The sequence below is a fragment of the Hipposideros armiger genome, unplaced genomic scaffold (assembly GCF_001890085.2).
Source record: "Hipposideros armiger isolate ML-2016 unplaced genomic scaffold, ASM189008v1 scaffold_809, whole genome shotgun sequence".
In the NCBI taxonomy this organism is placed as follows: Eukaryota; Metazoa; Chordata; class Mammalia; order Chiroptera; family Hipposideridae; genus Hipposideros; species Hipposideros armiger.
The window spans coordinates 451,044-470,917 of NW_017732159.1; the positions used below are offsets into that span (position 1 = coordinate 451,044).

Below are 19,874 nucleotides of genomic sequence, written 5' to 3' on the forward strand. Positions count from 1 at the left end.
ATCAGCCAAAATGATAACATGTGGTTAGCCATGGCAGTAAGGGAGGCTGGAAAATGGGGTATATTGTTTTCTAGCCTTTTTAGAAGTAGAAGGCAAATGAAAAGGGAGTTGGGAGTGGATGTTGAATGAATCCTATATGTAGCTTTTACCAGTCTTCTTTTTAAACTTGCCAGTGTATCTTTGTAGTTGTTGGTACAACTTCTGGAGGTGTTACCACATATCCACTTGGGACTCCTAATGGAGAGATAGCTTCTGATTTACTGACTGAGGAAGTAGTGAAAAAGCTATTATGTGCATGCATTTGTAGTTTATTAATCACATCTCTATATACTTAATCTTGTATATGTAAGACTTTGTTATTCTGTCTGCAGATAAAATGGATTCATGGACCCCTTCATATCGCCCTCCTGTTTCTCACAGCTTCCCTACTCTACAGCGTGCCCGTTTCCTTTCTGTCACCACAACCTTGCTTAAACATCTTTAGTTCTTTCTTGCCTTCGGAAGAAATTCTAAAATGATTAACATTGGATTCGAGGCACTTTACAACTGGCCCAACCAACCCTTGGCCTTATCTCAGGGCACTGCCCCCTCTCACTTTGCTCCAGCCTTAATAGGCGGCTTTGTTATGCCTCTGGGCCTTTGAACGTGCTCTTTGCACTGGCCGTTCTTCTCTGTCTTCCCCACCTGCTGAAGCCCTGCTTAAGGCCCATATCAGATGTCACGCTGTCTGTGTAGCTTTCCCCAGGGCCCTGAGGCAGCGTGGGTGAGCCCTGCTGTGCCTCCTAAAGCACTTTATTTGCTCCTTTTATGACGCGTTGCCCATTGATTGTGATTGCTTATGAGTTTCTAGTTCCCAACGGAAACATTCCCATCCACCTTTCTCTTTCTAGAGTCCAGAATAGAACCTGGAAGATGGAGGGAATTCATATGTGCGTATTGAATGAATAAATGAAAAAGAGGAAGGGAGATGGGCAGGGAGTTTATTGTAAGGCCCTCACTTCGATCAAATTTAAGGAAACAGCCTTCTGCTTGTTCTTGCTTCTAGAACCAGACCTTGGTTAACACAAAGCCAGACCTTTGTCAATAGGATCAGACCTTGTTAAGATATACGTGTAAAAAAAAAAATAAATAAACTGTCTTGCATTTCAGTAGTTGGAGGGGTCTGTTTCCTGCCACTAATGTGCTTTAGTTTTCTCTTGATTTACAGAAAAGCACTTTGGATCTGGGGCACCCCAAGGGGGTCAGTCATGACCACGGTGTTTAAAAGAGTTGTTTGCTAACACATGGGTGTCCTTGGTGAAGGTTCACAGATCCTAGTGAGGTTCCCCGCTTGGTAGGTGAAGTTCTTTTTTATCTTAGAGACACAGCTGTCCTTGAGGCACAGCAAACCAGGGTGTTTCTGCTATAATGGGTGGCAGGCGGCTCATCAGGGTCTCAGGGGAGGCATCTCCACATGCATGCATATCTGTTTCCTACCCACCTTCCACGTGCATGCGTGTTAGCCGGCACGACTCCTTACCCCCCATGCACACCTCCTCATGCCCCGTAAAGAGTCTCTGTGTGAATTAGAAAAAGGTACTCCCCCTGAAAGGCTTGGCGATCTGTCACTACTTTTGTGCAGAGATAAAGACTTTCTTTTCTCTGGGAAGAGCGGAACCTGTATGTACAACCCAATGTTAATTGGATAATGGTAATTGTCAGGCCCTCAGGCTCTACTTTAAAAAAAATTGCGCATAGATTTCTTTTATAATAACTATTTACTTCTTTATTTTTATCTTTATATTTATTATTTATGTGTTTGTATTTTATGAGTTTTTAATTTTAGAACAGTTCTAGATTTACAGAAAATTTGAAAAAATAATACAAAGAGTTCCCATGTCTCCCATACCCAGTGTCCCCACTTATTAATTAGTGTGGTATATTTGTCACAATCAGTGAACCAATATTGATACATTGTTATTAACTAAAGTATACAGTTATTCAAATTTCCTTAGTTTTCTTTCTTTTTTTTTTTTTTTACCTAACGTTCTTTTTAAGTTTCAAGACCCATCAGGATACCGCATTATATTTAGTCATCATGTCTTTTTAGGCTCCTGGAGGCTGTGACAGTTTCTTAGACTTTCTTTGTTCTTTTGATAACCTTGGCAGTTTTGAGGAATACTGGTCAGGTGTTTTACAGAATGTCCCTCAGTTGGGATTTGTCTGATGTTTTCCCCATGGCTGGACTGGTTGTTTTATCAGGTTTTATTATTATTTAGGTATGGTAAGACCACCAGATCAGGAGACAACTGCCACTGAAAAGATTGTTAATATCCACGGATCCCAAAAGAGGGGGTACACATCACACCAAGGAAGCAATTCTGAGAAGCACTGGAGTCAGTGATGAGGCGGCGGTGGGGACTGCGGACCAAAGCCTTTATTGTGCAGGAAGGAACGGGCAAAGCAGAGGGAGCTGGCTTAGGATCGGCTAGTTTGAATAACTTCAGTGGCTCTGGGGCCCATGGGGCTGTCCCTAATTGTCTGGTACCTGCCCTGGTGTGATTGGAGCAGGTAGACAGTGGTCTGGGCTGTGGAAGCTAGGTAAGGGAGGTGGTTGGGAGTGTGGACTCTGGTGTGGTTGGTTTGCATTTGAAAAGCATGCCCCTGGGAGGAAGACTGTCCCTGAAGGTTGAGGAAGGGAGGAAATGGGAGATGAGGGAGGCAGGAGGACAAGGCCTGGTGCTCAGGTGCATTATTGGATTGTCCAGAGCAAGTCATCTCTGGGATATGTATGTAGGGCAGATGTTAAAGCACTGAGTTTACAGAAGTTAAAACATGCTTGATACACTGGGGTTGTGTGTTTGGGGGAGGAAGACCGCAGAGGTAAAGTGCCATTTGCATCGTATCAAAGGTACATAGTATCCATGCAACTTATCACTGTTGATATCGACGTTGGTTACCTGGCTGATCGGGCCCTATTTTGTGACATCATATCTATTTCATGTCTGCCTCTGACATTCATCTTACATGTTTGAAGTGTTTGTAGGGCAGGGTATCAGGAAACACGCGTGTAATTCTCCTTGGGTCTCCATCTTCCAGATGAATGAACCTGCCTATAGTGAGTTCTACTTGGAGTTGGGGCCCTCTTTGGGGTGGGTGACTCCACAGAATGGAGTCTCGAAAACTTGGGCCTTAGGCAGCCTGAGTTCATAGGGGAGACTTGTGTCTGAACATCTTTACTGTTCTCTAAAAGGTAGTCCTTCCAACTGTTGAATAAATATATTAGTAAAAATGTACAGCTCTATCAGAAGTGGGGGTTGATTACCCCTGAATGAGACAGGGTATATAGTATCCATAATGCTTAACTACTGTAAGTCAGAATATTCAGAGAGTGAGCCTGTTGCTGTATGTAAATTGAAAAACCACTGGCTACTCAATAAGTTGCCTGACCAATATCCTCTGATGTCGGTGGAGACCATGGAGTATATGAATTTCTTTGTTATGCTTTTGAAAATGCCAAGTTGGGCGAGGCAGGACATAGAGTCGGCTGGTAACTCACCTGCATACATTTTGTTCCCTCACGTCTCAGGGTCTAAGTCGCAGAACTGTGTGTGGAACTCGCTCATTGATGGACTCACAGAGAATGTCAAGGAGAAGCCACGGCCAACCATTGTCCATGACCCCCGACCACCGGAGGAAATCCTAGCCGATGAGCTGCCTCAGCTCGACAGCCCCGAAGCCTTGGTGAAGACATCTTTCAGGTTTGGTGGATCGCAACTCAGTTCGTTTTTTTTTTTTTATTTGCTTGTGTGGAGTCATTTCAATCCGGTTGGATGAATCATCAGCGTGGCCAGCAAATTACCTCATTTCTTTGCACGGAGTAAATTAGAATTGATGAAGGAGTGTTGGAATTAATGCTAGCTGGACTTCTGGCTGGATTTCCTGAATGTAGGGAAGATCACTTAGTAGTTAAATTGCTGTTGGTGTTTAATTGGTATTGGCATTTAAACGCTGAGGCAAAGGATTTACTGATGTTGGCAGTTTGAATTGGATTAATGAGTCTTTCGCTTCAAAGGAGGATGACGCACGGAGATAAGTGCACAGAGGAAAAGCGCATGCTGGGAATTAATTCAGCCCTGTGCCTTTAGAGTTTCTTTCGGGAGAAGGTTTCTAGTTATAAGAGACTTGAGAGCTGCTGCCTCCTAAAAGGAAGCGAGGACCTTCTTGTATGGTGTCCCAGGTGGTGTGTGCTCTGTTCTCGCTCATTGTTTAGTCACGCGTCTTCCCGCAGAGGCCCCTTCTTTTGTCTTTCTGTATTGTGCTCCTCTTTCATCCTGACTCTGTCCCTTACCTTCTCACCTGTGTTGAATAAAAATCAGTCTGGGTATGGACCAGGTGTATCAAAGTGATTTTTTTTTTGAATATGTCTCTCACACTCACTTTTGAAATACACAGTAGTACTGGCATCAGAAGTTAAGATTTAATGATTTTGTTAGCCTGCCTTCCTTCCCTCCTCCTTTCTCCCTGTTACCCTAATTTTACCTCTTTTCTTTCCATTATATAATGCTTTCGTACTTTTTACAGGGCTAATAGAACATACAAACCTTGCTTTTCTTTCCCCATAAACAATTCAGACAACTCGTGGAGTCCATGAAATATGTTTGAAAAATGTGCTCTCTTTTGCATCCAGGTGATGTGTGTAACCACTCAGTAAAAGCCATCTCACTGTGTGAAGGTTCTTTGTGTAGACTGAATTATAGATGAGTTCTGAAAAGGAGTGATGAATAGGGGTTTGGATTTCTTTATGTAATGTGACTGATGCCGTGGTGGAGCAAGAATTGCAAGGCAAATATGCTTTTGTTATTCCTGGTATGGGTTTGGTTACTATACTGTGAGACTAAAAAAACCCAACAAAACCCATTCGAATAGCGAGAAACACAGTCTGCGAACCTGCGATTCTCTGCAAGTGACTGTGGTGGATGAGGGGAGGGTGAATGGTTTTCTTGGTCTGTGTGTTCTCATCATGGAGCGTCTGTGGTGGAGTCAACCTCTTTATGAACAGCCTTTTTGTAGCTACCCTTCCGTCCCAGGTCAGGCTCATTGTCTTCTCCAGTGAACTGCTAAAGGGTCACTCTGATGAAAAGAATATCTCGTCCGCTAGCTCAACTCCATTACCATCATCCCTTCTCTTTGCATTCCCTCAGTGCTTTTTAATAGAGGAATGTATTGATGGCCATGAACTTCATTTGATCTGCTAGTTGTATTATGTGTCAATGCCTTGGTTTCAGAAATAGATTAAATCATACGTGTGTTCAGGTCAGGATTTATATCTGGTTCCTTGTAACATTTGGTGTGGTAGGAACAACACAGCATGTGTAAATTGCCAACCTCTCAGCAACTGAAGCTAGAAATTCGTTGGCATCGGTTATTCATTTATTAACCTCCTTAATACAACTGCGTGCTATTTGGGAACCATCCTTGCTTGCAAAGAAGATAGTCGATTTCAGTTGTTAGAAGGTGAATATTCTCTAATGCAGTCCCTAATCGTGGAAGTCACATCAATTGTGAGATTTGTTGTATGTAAATTATTATAAGCAAAGTACTAAAATGTGGGAATAGTTTCCTAATCAAGAAATAAATTAGGGCAGAATCAAGGTTACCCTTGTAATAATGCCACTTGTTTTCTATATGTCTTTGGATTGCAAAGAAAGGAATGAGTTGTAGCTGGATTTTAAATAATGCGAATAGGAATGTATCACTCGTGTTCCCCCCATTTCACACGTGAAGTGAAGAAACCTGAGAATTACTGATCCCAATGTTAGTGACTCTGGGAAACCCAGGAAGAATAGTGTGTTATACCCCTATGTTTTTAAACCTCAGGGGTGCATCAGTGATCAGTGCTTTCAGGCCCTAAGATAGGTGGAGGTGTTGGGGTTTTTTCTTTTTTCGACTCTGAAATTCAGAGCCTCTTAGCTACCATGGTGATGGTGGTGTATGTGTGTATATTTTTACACACACACACACACACACACAGAATTTAGGTAACCCTTTGAACTCTAAAATATTTTGCTGTGTTAATTTGAGGAGGTCACATATCTGACCTGGCCTAAGTTTTTTCGTCTTGGATATAGGGATACAGATAACATACTTTCCAGGGTTGTTGGGGAGACTTAAAGGAGATAATATATGTGAAAGAGACAAGGTCAATGTGTGGTACCCAGGATGTGCTCCGTCAGTACTAATTCCGTATTCCTGCCCATCACTCCCTGGAGACCTTGCCTGCCTTTGCAGATATGTACACACAGAGGATCAGACTTGGGTTTTGTGGCTCTAGGTGCAGACACTATGGGCTCTGAAAGCTCTCTAAGCCTTTGGCGTGAAAAGTCTGTGTTCAAAACCCAAGTCTTTTGAAAAGAAGCAAGTGGGGACTATAAGAAAATAAAGAGGCTTCAGTGTCTGGAAAGTAGTCACTCCTGGGACCTGCCCCTCAGAAGCCTGTTCTCCTGGTCCGTCGTGACCTGTCCCTTTGAACCTGCTGTTTCCCTCAGGTTTTTCTTAAAAGAGATGAAAGTAAACTGAACCTGGAACTTAAGGAGGACAGTCAGTCCAGTCCCGCCAGTGTGATCTTGATAGGAATCTCAGGACCTGCCACTAGAGGACCCAAGAGAACAGGAAAGAGCTGGCTGCTCAGAGCCTTTTCTCTCCTCAGCCTCCCCTGTGTGTTTGCAAAGCGAGACCCAGCCCAGATTGCACTGACTGTCAAGGACACCAGTGTTTATCAAGCATCTGCTATGTACAGGAACTGTCCATTTATTTGCTCATGTAATCCCCCCCAAAGCCTGGCAAGGTGAGTGATGTTATCCCACTTGTACAGGTCGGGAAAATGACTTCAAGCCACCCAGCACGTGGCAGAGCTGGAAATTTCAACCCAGTCCACCTGGGTCCAAAGCAATGACCTCTCCACCATGTTTACTACCACCACATCACCTTGGCTTTCATGCTTCTTGGTTTGTTGTTGGTGAAATAAGATTGCGCCATTGGTTCTAATAATTTACGTGTGCAATATGGATATACGTATAAAATTTGATGCTTCTCCTATGAGACTGACCCTGTTTTGTTACAGTAAATCTTTTTCCAGCCTAAACTTACATTTTAAATACACCCACCCTTTTTGGATAGGAACCCCTTAAGGCAGTGCTTCTCAAACTTTATATCCAGCAAATTCCTTGGGGGATCCCATGAAACACGAATCCAGGTTCAGTGGGTCTGGATTGCAGCCTGTGAGTCTGCATTTCTAACAAGCTCCCACGTGATGTGATGATCTGAGGGCTCACCCTCTGGGCTGTGGAATACCACAGGTATGAGTTTGCAAACACTTCTCTAAACTATGTGATTTGAGCCATGGTTTTGAGTCTTCGTTTCTTCGTTTTCCAAATGGAGACAGCGAAGTAACAGCACAGGCCTTGGGGACTATTGATAGGATTGAGGGCTAATGGATGTGACAGCCCTTCATGTCTTCTCGCTCTGTTTTCAAAACCCTGTGAGGAGTGGACTGTTCCTCCATGCCTGGACCCCTTCTTCTGTGACTGAGTTGTGTAATGAACCCCAGGCTGCAAATATCAGCCTTATGGGTGCTTTGTGAACAAGGCTGGCTACTGGCCTGACCTTCTTGGATGGTACTGGGAATTCTGAAGCCATCCAGTGCCTCGGCCATCTTGGCTACTTCCCTTGAATTGTATGACTCCCAATCTAGGTTGAGTTGGCAGGTTTGACCATTTTGCATTTGGAAGAAGAGCACACTCACTCCCCAGAGAATCACTGGGGGGCTTGATGAGCTTCCCTTCCCACATAGAATGGACTTATTTGGGCTTTGGCAAAAGCGTTCCTGATTCTATACATAGCTCACTAAGAATATGTTGCAGAGAGCAGAACTGCATTGAGCCAACACCCTTGGCTACGGATGAGATTAAGGGCCTTGTCAGATCCCATTTAATGGATTGTGTTTTCCATGAAGAATTAAATTGTTGAACTCATCCCCATTTTGGCTTTTGGCAGTCATTTTTCCACTGGGGCTGCAGCCAAGAAGCCAGTTTCTGACTTGATTACTTTCAGGAAATGTGCAATCTGGCTGATGATATGGCGTGGCATGGGGGGTATCCCCTGCAGCTTCGGACCCCACCCCAGGATGAGTCATAGGTTAAAATTCCCAATTAGCTCATGGGAAGTCTGCTCACATATCTTCCTCTATCGCCGTATGTTAGGCACCCACTGGGAACTTTGGGGACACCTACTTCCTTGACTTTGTGCTGCCTTCCTGAAGCTGACATTTTCCCCCGCTAGCCTTCGCTAGTCCAAATCACTAGAGTCTTCCTCAAATGAGAGAATAAATTGTGAGGGTATTTTAATTTTTTTTAACTCAGAGGAGTTTCTATTGCGATGTTGGCCTTCTCAGAAGGAAAATATTTCTCAGAAAGGAAAAAATTAATATCTCCTTGTAAGTTTTAAAGAACAGGTTTTCCAGTGCTGGAAATTGACAAAGCATATATCATGCAGGTACCATTACTCATGCATTCCTGGGCCTTTCATAGTGTTTTGGGAAAGAGGTAGTTTGTCTCCGTCATGGCCATGTGAATGCAGCGCTCACATCTTCGACCACAGGAAACGTGCTTGACCCATGGCCCCAACCCCTTGCAAGGAAATTTGTCCCTGTGATGGCTGAGGGTGTGTTTCTCTGAGCCAATGACCGAGAGTGTCAGGGCGGCTAAGGCTGGCTGTTCCTGGGAGACGTGGGACTCCTCTGATGGTGACATTGGCTCAAGGACTCCCTGATGGCCTTGCTGAACTTTCTTTAGAACTCCACTGCATCTAAGATACTGCTGCCCAACGTCCCTTTCTTCTATCCTTCACTGGGAGTCGGCCCTACATCCCGGCTCTCCCGGCCTCCCTGGCCCCTTTCCCATTTCCTCTTACAGATGTTCCCCTTGATAAATTTCTTGCATGTCTAATCCTGTCTTGGCATCTGCTTCTCAAAGGACCCAGGCAAACACAGTTCCCTGCTACGCTGTGACCCTCTGCTCGCCCACCATTGCCAGTTCTGTGCTGTGAGCACAGCTTGATATCCTGGGCCAGTCTCTGTCTTTGAGTTTATATATTATATTTGATGTTGTGTCTTCCCCATGGGCTCTACTGATGGGGTAAACAAGGGGAAGGCTACACTTCGCTGTAGTATCTTGTACTTTTATTGCCTATAAGAGACTGCTGAAGCACTGGGATTAACTGAAGAAAGTACAACATAAGAGATGATAATTTTAGGTCATACCCAAAATATGACTGTTTTTATGTCCAAGGGAAATGCTCAGCAATACTGAGCACTGTACAGACGGGTTGCTTGTGGACACCTTCCCGGGTTCCCAGCCAGTAGATCTGTCTCCAGGGCTAACTTCCCCGAGCTAACTTGTCCTTCTTCAAACCAAACACATTCTCACTGGGCTGTTGGGGAATCCAGGTTTCCACCCACAGAGTGGAGCTCATCTGAGGCATCCTACACCCTTCACTGTACATCCCTCAGAATAACTCCCAGCAGCATATTTTACAAAGTGTAAGTGATTCATCTTGGAATAACCCCACAGGGAGGATCGGGGAGCTTCCATACTGTCAGGTGGGGGACGAAGGGCTGGAGCTGGCACCCCCATCTCTCTGCCAGTGTGAAGCGTGGCTCAGCCTCCCCGTGCTGCCTGATTAGGCACAGGAACTTCTGCCCTAGGCCACACAGAGGCCTGAAGTGTGTAGGGAATCTCTGAATGAAGGAAGTCCTCCCCACCCGCAACCCCCTCCAGCAGTACATTGGATCCCATTGAGGTCTGGTTGTGATTCTCATATGGTTCTAGATCAGGTGGTCCAGCCTTCAGCCCTTGGTGACTTTGTCCCCATGTCAAATCACTGGCCAACTGCTCAATCACAATCCCAAGTAATTTCTGAGGTTTGGCCTCAGGAGCTTGGGGGGAACATCCTAGGCCTCTCCAAATCACACAGAACCCAAGAGAAAATGGGAAAGCTAAAACCTAACCTCCTACCTAACTCTACAGGCTACTGAGTTTGCTTGGATGGAGACCCTCCAGTTTACGGGGGGATGTCCCTGTGGAGCGAGAAGAGGACATGTAGGCCTCACCGCCTACCCCTCTTCTGCCCTAGTTTCCCTTCTCGCTATAACCGCCTAAGTCAGAAAAGGTGGCCCTCTGGCTTTCCACGTCTCTTGAACTATATCCTCCTCCTCCTCAGGACCAGGCCTCGGGCTAAGACACAATGGCGGATGGAGTAAAGGGACAGATTGACCTAGTGATATGGGACCCTACCCTGGGAAATGGCTCAAAAAGCACCATATGTCATCCCTTAGAAACTTTTGGTGATGAATGACTTTACCGTGTTTTTTTCTTTTTTCTTTTGCAGTAAAATGAAGGTACCCTAAATAAAAACAAAGCAAAACCCTTTAAAACTATGCCTTTCAATAATGCAAATCTAGATAAACCAAATCGGTGATTGGCCCCTGTCCTTTTCAGTGGGGGCCCCGGCTACATTTTTAACCTCGTGATAATGTGACCCTATGTTTGACTGTGGAAATGTTGGTAACGTACTGTCGTTGTGCAAGATGTTATCAGTGGGGGAAGCCGGGTGCTGGGTACGTGGCAGTTTTCTGTATTATTTTTGCAGCTTGTTGTGTGTCTACGATCATTTCAGAAAAGGTGTAAAAACATTTAACATAGTCTCTAATATCTATTAATTGTAGGTTTTGGAATTATAAACTATCACTAGGAATTCTGTTATTCAGCTCAAGTCCAATTCTTTGAGAGTTTGTGTGTGTGTGTGTGTGAGGGAGGGATGGAGGGAGGGAGGGAGAGACGGAGAGAGAGAGAAAAAAAATATCGGAGAGAGAGATCTCTATCTAAGAGAAAGGAGACCAAACAAATCCTGAACTTATTTCACATTTCTAATACAGTGAACGTCAGTGGTATCACCGCAACCAGAAGTGAATTCCTTCCGTGCTGTAATTTCATCTTCTCTGGTAGAAAAACCTTGCTGTTGATGACACTTAGTGATCTCTGTTCTCCTCAGATTTATTATCTACTTTCTATTTCAGTGCTTCTTAGCCCAGGCTGCACAGTGTACTCACGAGTGATTAAACCAGCATCCCTGGGGCGCGTTCCTGCAGCTGTAGGTTTTAAAGGCTTCCTCTGTGATGCTGAGTCCAGTAGGCACTGCAGGCCCCCCCCCACCTCGAGCCCCCCCTTTCTTCCCTTCTTTTCTCCCACATCCACTTTACCTTGCTGTGTGTGGCTGCCCCAGGGCACCATTTTTTCTAATGCCCATCAAGGCCTTTCCTGACCGTGATTACACATACAGACTTTGCTCCCTTCTTAGAGGGTTTATCTGGAGCTGGTGTCTAGAGTTTCACAATGATCACAGACTGAGCTCTCCCATCCTGCGAGGTGCCATATGTCCACACCATTTAAGATAACTGAAGTATCACCAAATGTCCCTTATGTTGTCTTTCTCCAAAAGCCAATTCAACAGAATGTAGGCGAATCGCATGTTTTCTTTTGGGAACGTGACATGAGGAAGTTTTCAAAAGCCTGCTAGGCACGGACAAGTTTTACACTTTTAGTGGCTGACATGGTTTCACCATTTGCTGGATAAACTGATTTTGAGACAGTGCCTCAGTTTCTGTCACCTGTCCTCCTTTTTTTCATCTTCTTCAAACTGAACTTTTGTTATAAAAATAATATACTTACCTTGTAGAACATTTAAAAAATGGTAAGATTGAAAAAAATCCTAAATATAATCCCTACATTCATGTTGGCATCCTTTCTAAAGACTTTATATTTATGCCTTATTTTTATAGTTATAGCCTAATCTATTTATTTATTTATTTATTTATTTATTTATTTATTTATTCATTCATTCATTCATTCATTTTAGCTGAGCCATCCTGCCACCTGTTGGCATCTCAGTGGCAGCTCAGCTCAGGCTGGGAATCGAACCGGCGACCCTGTTGCTCAGAGCTTGCACTCTTGAGTGAGCTCTTAACCAACTGAGCCACTCAGCTGGCCCTATCCTAATCTTTTTACTGAACATTTTACCTTAAGCATATTTGCACGTTGCCACATAAAATGTGTGTGTGTGTGTGTGTGTGTGTGTGTGTGTGTGTGTGTGTGTGTGAGAGAGAGAGAGAGAGAGAGAGAGNAGAGAGAGAGAGAGAATGTATGTTGGACATTTAGGTTGTTGTCAGTCTTTCGCTCTTTAAAAGAGTGCTATGATGAAAATATCCAGGCATCTAGATATTGCCATATTTTAAGCTGCATCCTTAGAGTAGATTAATACAAGAGAAAACACTGATTCAAAGAGCATCTTTACTCTTAATAAACTACATTGCAAGAAGGATCTTGAGTCACCTGCTTCAGAGGGGCTTCATCCAGGAATTCCAGTCAGCACTGCACCCCTTCGATTGAATGTGATGGTGCTCATTTCTTACAGCTTTGAATTGACTGTCATTATGCTTTTCTTCAAGGTAGCCTGTCCCTTCATTAAAGTCACATAGTGCCTATGCTGATGGTTTCTGAGGTTTGTTTTTTTTGCTGACATACTACTCATGGGAGTGATTTAGTCACTTTTTGTTCTGCTCCTGGTAGGTATCAATATCATCCCTCTTTTATATATTAGCAAAGTAAGGCTCAGCAAAATTAAGTGACTTGTCCAAGGACACACAACTGAGAAGCAGCAGAGCCAAGAGTAAACTTGAATCCTTTTAGCTCCAAGACATTTGTGCTTTCCACCCTCCACTCCACTGGAGCACAGAGAATGGGGTCATAAATTGTTCCTGGGGTGAGGAGTTGGGGGCAAAAGAGAGGAGAAAACATGAGCCCAGGAAAGACTTCCTGAAGGTTCTTCCCCTCAAGGAACTTAGGGTTCAGTGGAAGAAATAAAAAAGTAAATCAACAATTACTGTATGGTACAGTAGTGTTTGTTTTCCTATTACAATATTAGTTTATATAATATTAGACTATAACTAAAATAAATGCTATCATAGCAATAAACACAGAAGAACAGTTTTACAAACAGCTTTAAGATATCGTTGATATAGAAAACACTGCACATGTTCACATATTCAAATGGATGAGTTTTGACACTTGTATCACCTGGGAAACCATCACTGTAATCAAAACAATGAACATACCCATCACTTTCAAATTTCCTGTGCCCTTTTGTTGTTCTTCTTTCCAGCCTCTTCCATCCTATCCCCAATCCATCCACTGGCGACCACTGATTTACTTTCTGTCACTAGAGATTGTACAGATTAGTTTGCATTTTCTAGATTTTTATATATTGGGTTGTCGGAAAAGTCATGACGCATGTTTGCAACAGATGGCACTAGTTCATTTTTGGAAGTACTAGAGTCATTCACGTCTATGTTATTGCTGTGTTATTTGACAGCTGACAGTTCTAGCTTCATGCTAAAAAAAATTGAGTGATTTGGTTGAGTTTTGGGGATTTTACAAGTTGAAGATGGAAGACCAAACTGTGCATTTTTTCCATATTTTGATGTTTTACTTCCATAAAGGAAACAATGCACGTCAAGATTGTGAAAAGTTGCATAAAGTTTATGGTGACAATGCTCTACAAGAATGTCAGCGCCAACGATGGTTCACAAAATTCTGTGCTTGTGATTTTGATCTCAACGACACTCCTCGGTCAGGGAGGTCCACCGAGGTTGATGATGACAAAATAAAGGCATTGATCGAGTCAAACACATGTTACACGACACAAGAGATTGCAGAAACATTGAACATCCATCATTCAAGCGTTCACGACCATCTGAAGTAGCTGGAATACGTAAGCAAGCTCGATATTTGGGTTCCGCATCAACTCAAAGAAGTTCACTTGACGGCGCATATAAATATCTGCAATATGCTCATTAAACGTGAAGGAAACGATCCTTTTTTGAAGCGACTGATAACTGGTGATCGAGAGGTGGTGTGCAAAAGGTCTTGGTCCCAACATGATGATTTGCCTAAAACGACATCGAAAGCAGACATTCATCAGAGGAAGGTTATGCTATTAGTGTGGTGGGATTTTAAAAGTGTAGTGTTTTTCGAGTTCCTACCAAGGAACCAAACAATCAATTCAAATGTGTACTGTCGGCACTTGGACAGTTTGAACGAATCCATCATCCAGAAACGCCCAGAGCTTGTTCATTGTAAAGGAGTTGTGTTCTATCGCGACAACATGAGACCACACACAAGTCAAAAATTATTGGAGCTTGGATACACCCACCATACTCGCCTGACCTTGCACCATCAGACTTTCACTTGTTTTGCTCTCTTCAAAACTCCTTGCGTGGTATAACGTTCAATTCAGATAAGGCTGTAAATCAGCACCTTATTTAGTTTTTTGCAAATAAAGACAGGTCTTTCTATGAATAAGGAATTATGAAGCTCACTGAAAGATGGCAACAGGTTATTGAACAAAACGGGCAATATATCATTGATTGATCTTTGCTCTTTATATAAATAAATGACCTTTGAAAAACATAGACAAAATATGTCATGACTTTTCCAACAACACAATAATTGGAATCCTACAGTATGTATCCTTTTTAAAAAAATCCTGACAGTTTCACTTAGTATACTATTTTAAGAGTCCTCCATGTTGTTGCATATGTCAATAGATTATTCTTTTTAATTGCTGAGTACTATTCTATCACATAGCTATACCATGGTTTACGTATCCCTTCAGCTGTTGATGGACATTGGCATTTGCCAATTTCTGTAGTGTAAATATTCTCACCAGGGCCAATTTTAAGCTACCAACATGAGATCACAGAATGCAAGAAATTGGGAAGAGGAGCATGAGACAATCTGCTCCATAGATATGTTAAGAAATTTGTCCTGGGTAATAAATAAATAGGTATGGAGTGGAAGAAATTGGACCATCTCATGGGAACAGTTGGTAAGTGTTTTGGGGGAGTTCTTTATTATTCTGCAATTAAGGTGGGGCTGGTTTCCACTTACAAATAGCTGGTTTTGGGACTTGGTTCATGTGATAATTAAGAAACACTCTTGTGTTTATAGAGACTATTTGGTTTGAATGAAGATTTATTGCTTAGAAAATAACTTGATAATGGGTAGGAGTGAGAACTATTTTTAGGATATTATACATTTATGAATATTTTAAACAATGAAAGTAAATGCACGAATCTTTTTTTGGGGGAGGGTTTCTTTAAAAGCCTTCATATTCCCCACTTAGACATATTGTTAAATTAACCTCATTTTAGATGTGTGGAATGCAAAAGTGCTAATTTTCAAAGTTAATAGAAAAAAAATGTAGAAGCAAAACTGAGCTGCTTTACTTTGTACTTCACTATTTTATACATCTTCCTCTCTGTGAATAATAAATCATGTTCTCAGGGTAATAATTTCCATTTATAGTAGTGCTTTTTATTCCACATGATCCAAAAATATTTCCCTCTGACCTCTTCATTCATCATTGAATAGCAGCAGTCACCTGGCAGAAACACCTCCAAACTGTGTCCATGACACAAAGGACGTCTAATCAGGGAATGTGGTCAGCTATGCCATGAGGGAGGAGGTGATTCAGAAAAGAACAATTCTCTGAAGGTAGGGAAATTGGGTCAGCCATGGACTTGGGAACTTTTGAGGGTTCACTCATTTACAATAATCATTTGTTGAGCTGCTATTATGTGCCAGGCATTGTAGTAGGTACTAAGTATACAACGGAAATAAACCAGACGTGGTCCCTGCCTGCCTGGAATTTATGGCTCCAGTACATGGCAGGGAGCTAAGGACTTTCTCAAGCCTGGACTCAAAGGGACCTTCCAAAGTGACCATGTTTATCCCAATCAAATGTCAAAGAAATCATTGGATCAAATGCCAGCTTTTTAAATTTAACAATTTAAGCCCTGTGGTCACTGGGTGTTTGCTCCATTAAGGCATTTCTGAAACATACAATGACCAAGCATTCTTTGCGGGTTTAGGCGAATTCCTCACTTCCCTGTTTCACATTGACTAAAGCCAAATAATGTTGAGAATTTTTTTCTTGAGGATTCTGTCTTGACCAAGGCCTCTGCATCTCCCCGTGTCTCCAGACCTGCAATTTTTCTTCCTTGGGGTAATGTGGATGGGCACTGAGGGTCAGGCAGCCTGTTAACCTGGGGTCAGGCACTCATGGATGACTTCGTGGGGGTCTGAGGATGTCTGAACTGAGGGCCTAGGGCTACATGTTCCTGTTGCAGGGAATATGAAACTTCCCGCAGATCCCGTGGGGATTTGTGATTTCGAAAAGGTTTCAGAACCTTCAGTGCTTTAGAGGAAGCATAGAATAGATGTCAAGTGACCTGAGCCTTCCTGTAGCCATGTATCAGGCAAGTTGTGAGCCTCTGTGGCACCTCAGGGTTATTGTCCGAACCAAGGAGAAGTATCTTCCCTTTCACCCATCAGGGCTATTGTGAGGTCAAAGGTGATAATGTGCATGAAAGCGCTTAGGAAATGGCCCAATACCATGCAAAGCGAAGTGTGATATTGCTAATATTGTCCTGCAGAGCCTAATGGGTGGAGGTGGTAGGTGAGGCAGAGGGAGCCCGACAGGGAGAGGAGCCACAGGCTGGATGAGGCGTCTTTCCCAATCGTCAGGTAGAGGATTAGCTAGTCTTTCCTGTCGCCTCGATGCCCTTCACTCACCCAGGCCTTAGGTCTGTTGCGGTGGAACCCCAACTCATTCGGGGTGAGAAAACATCAGAAGGAGGAGGAAACCTCACATGAATGGGCATACGCAGAAAAGAACAGAACCCCACACTGGGGGGAAAAGCACACTTACTAACAGAGGAAGTAAACCTTCTAAGCGAGCAGGAATGGTAAAGAAACATACTTATTTCTCCTAAATATGTTTCATTTAAATCTGGACCTCCCTTGGGAAGACATTTTGGTTTGGGACCCCAAGAGACCTGGGTTTCAATGGGAACTCTGACATATGTGACCCAGGCAAGCTGCTTAACTCCTCCCAGCATTGAGTTCCTTATACATAGAACAGAAATGCTCATGGCTCCACTTCATGGCTGTTGTGAGGATTTAAAATTGCACAGTATGTAACGCGCAGCCCAGGGCTTGGCCCATGCTGGTGGATGACAAATGCTTGTCCCCTGCCGCTAGGGGGCGCTCAACCAGTATCTGTTAATGAATCGGGTCCTAACCCTTTCGTGGTTCTTACTAAGGGCCTGGCCCCATTCTAAATGCTTTACATACAGTCATTCATTTAATCTTTACAATAATCTTTTGGGATATATACTACTATTTTGCTCACTTTGCAGGCGGGACTACTGAAATATAGTTAAGTACCTTGTCCAAGATCACTTAGCTCTCAAGTGATGGTGTTGGGTTTTGAACCCCTGCAGTCGGTCTCCAGAATCCAAGTGATTAATCACTGAACTATGCTTAACCCCTCAGGTGAGTTTGAATGGCTCCATCTGTCCCTCCGGATGCCCATCAGCAAGGTGTGAGATGTCACCTGGGCAGGGATCCTTGTGCATTTAAGCCTCGGAGTATCCTTGGGAAATCCTACTGAAAAAGATGCTCTATTTTATAGGAAAGGCCAGAGGGGAACCTGAGAGGGTTTGGGAGCTGTCTTCGCCAGCCTCTGGCTTGCTGCAAGGACATTTCTTATTCTGGAATCTTAATGTGGGTGACTCTTAGAATAGTGGGAATAGCATCTCTCAGAGCTGGGTGGTGATTATCCAAGTGTGTAAGGCAACCCGCACTGATGGTCCAGTGTGAAGTGGGTCTGCTGGAAGCCAGCCAGAGCTTTGGGGATAAGAGCAGCTCAGCGGTGACAGTCACCTTGTATCTTTTTCCTGGACTCAGTTCTGCAGAGCTGTGTGACCTTGAGCATGGAGTCAGACTGTCGCTGAGCAGTTGCCACATCCTTCCAAAGGGTGGTGATAATAGTTCTTGTCCCACTTAGTAGCTGAGATCGACAGCTCAGAGAAAAAGGTTATCTCCTTGTTTGCAAGTAGAAGCTCATTTTCTAGACAGGAAGTAAGAGAAGCTTTTCCCTTCCTTGGGCTTCATTATCCACGGTGGGGGTTGGGGAGGAGGAAGACATGAGCTGGGTTGTCTGTTTGTTTAAAGGAAGTTTTTAAAAAATAGGTTTCTATTATAAAAGTGATACATGCTCATAGAAAAGGGAAAAGGAGAAAATATCATCCATTGCTCTTTCTTTTCATATTGTTAAAATTTGATTGACTTCCCTATGAATATATTCAACTTCTCTTTAGTCACCTAGTATTGTGTTCTAAAATTTAACATTATAACCTGAACGTTAGAACATTTCCCTATGTTTAAGTTTTTATGAGCATCAAAAGATTTTAAGTGTCGGGGTTAATATCCAAAATTTATAAAACACTCATGCAACTCAACACCAAAAAAGCAAACAACCCAACTAAAAAATGGGCAGAGGATATGAAGAGACATTTCTCTAAAGAGGACATACGGATGGTTAACAGGCATATGAGAAAATGTTCAACCTCACTGATCATCAGGGAAATGCAAATAAAACCACAATGAGAATGCAAATAAAAACCCCTGTCAGAATGGCTATCATCAATAAATCAATAAACAACAAGTGCTGACGAGGTTGTGGGGAAAAGGGAACCCTGCTGCACTGTTGGTGGGATTGCAGACTGGTACAGCCACTATGGAAATCAGTATGGAGGTATCTCAAAAAACTGAAAATGGAACTACCTTATGACCCAGCAATTCTACTCCTAGGTATTTATCCTGAAAAACCCAAGACACTAATTCAAAAAAATATAGGCACCCCTATGTTCATTGCAGCGCTATTTACAATAGCCAAGACTTGGAAACAATCGAAATGCCCATCAGTAGATGACTGGTACGTTTACACAATGGAGTATTACTCAGCTATAAAGAAGAAAGAAATCGTACCATTTGCAACAGTATGTGTGGACCTAGAGAACATTACGTTAAGTGAAAAAAGCCAGTCAGAGAAAGACAAATACCATATGATCTTGCTTATATGTGGAATCTAAAAAACTGAGTGAACGAGCAAAGTAAACAGAAATGGTCTCAGAGACACAGAGGAAAAACTGATGGTTGCTAGATGGGAGGGCGTGGGAATGAGGGAGAAGGGGAAGGGGTTAGACAGCATAAATAGTTAACTACAATATTGTCACAGGGATAGAAAAGACAGTTTGAGGAATAGAATCAATAATGTTGTAAATATTTTTTAGGGGGCTGGAAGGACTCATGTCTTGTTAGGGAGACCACTTCATGGATGGTGTAGAGGCCTGACCACTGCACTGTACATCTGAAGCTGATGTTGAGTATTTGTCTTGATGTTGATATTATATGTCAACTATAATTGAATATATATATATATAGTCACTGGATGTGGAGTATAGTGTGGGAGTGGAGTCAATAGAATTGTAATAGATATGTGTGCTATCGGGGGTGGGGGGACAGTGGATGGGGTAGGGGTTGTCACTTTGTAAGGGGTGAAAAGGATAACTAGTGCATTGTTTTGTACACCTGAAACTAATCATAAAATAAATAAATAAATTGTTACAACTTCTTTGAAAAAAAAGATTTTAAGTGTCACTTAGTGATGTACCATCATTTAGTCAACCATTTGTTGATATTTGGAAACTGAAGTGTTACCAGTGTTTGTGCAAATGTAACATAAGCAATGCTGTGGTGGACATCTTTATGTAAATAGATTTTTGTAGCTATAGGATAATTTGCGAGGGATTGGTTCTCATATCCCAGGCAGAATTTGTGGAACTCCCCAGAAAAGCAGTGTGGTCTGAGAGTAGA

At 42.9% G+C, this 19,874-nt stretch overlaps 1 protein-coding gene across 1 annotated transcript in view; it reads left to right on the forward strand.

The window, feature by feature from the left end:
- The window catches only part of PDE1C (phosphodiesterase 1C), a 485,865-nt gene that overhangs the window by 100,393 nt on the left and 365,598 nt on the right, over positions 1-19,874 (forward strand). Inside the window, exon 3 of the mRNA XM_019628811.1 lies at positions 3,569-3,740. Coding sequence (XP_019484356.1) covers positions 3,569-3,740 — 172 coding nt within the window. The remainder of the gene's footprint in view (positions 1-3,568; positions 3,741-19,874) is intronic.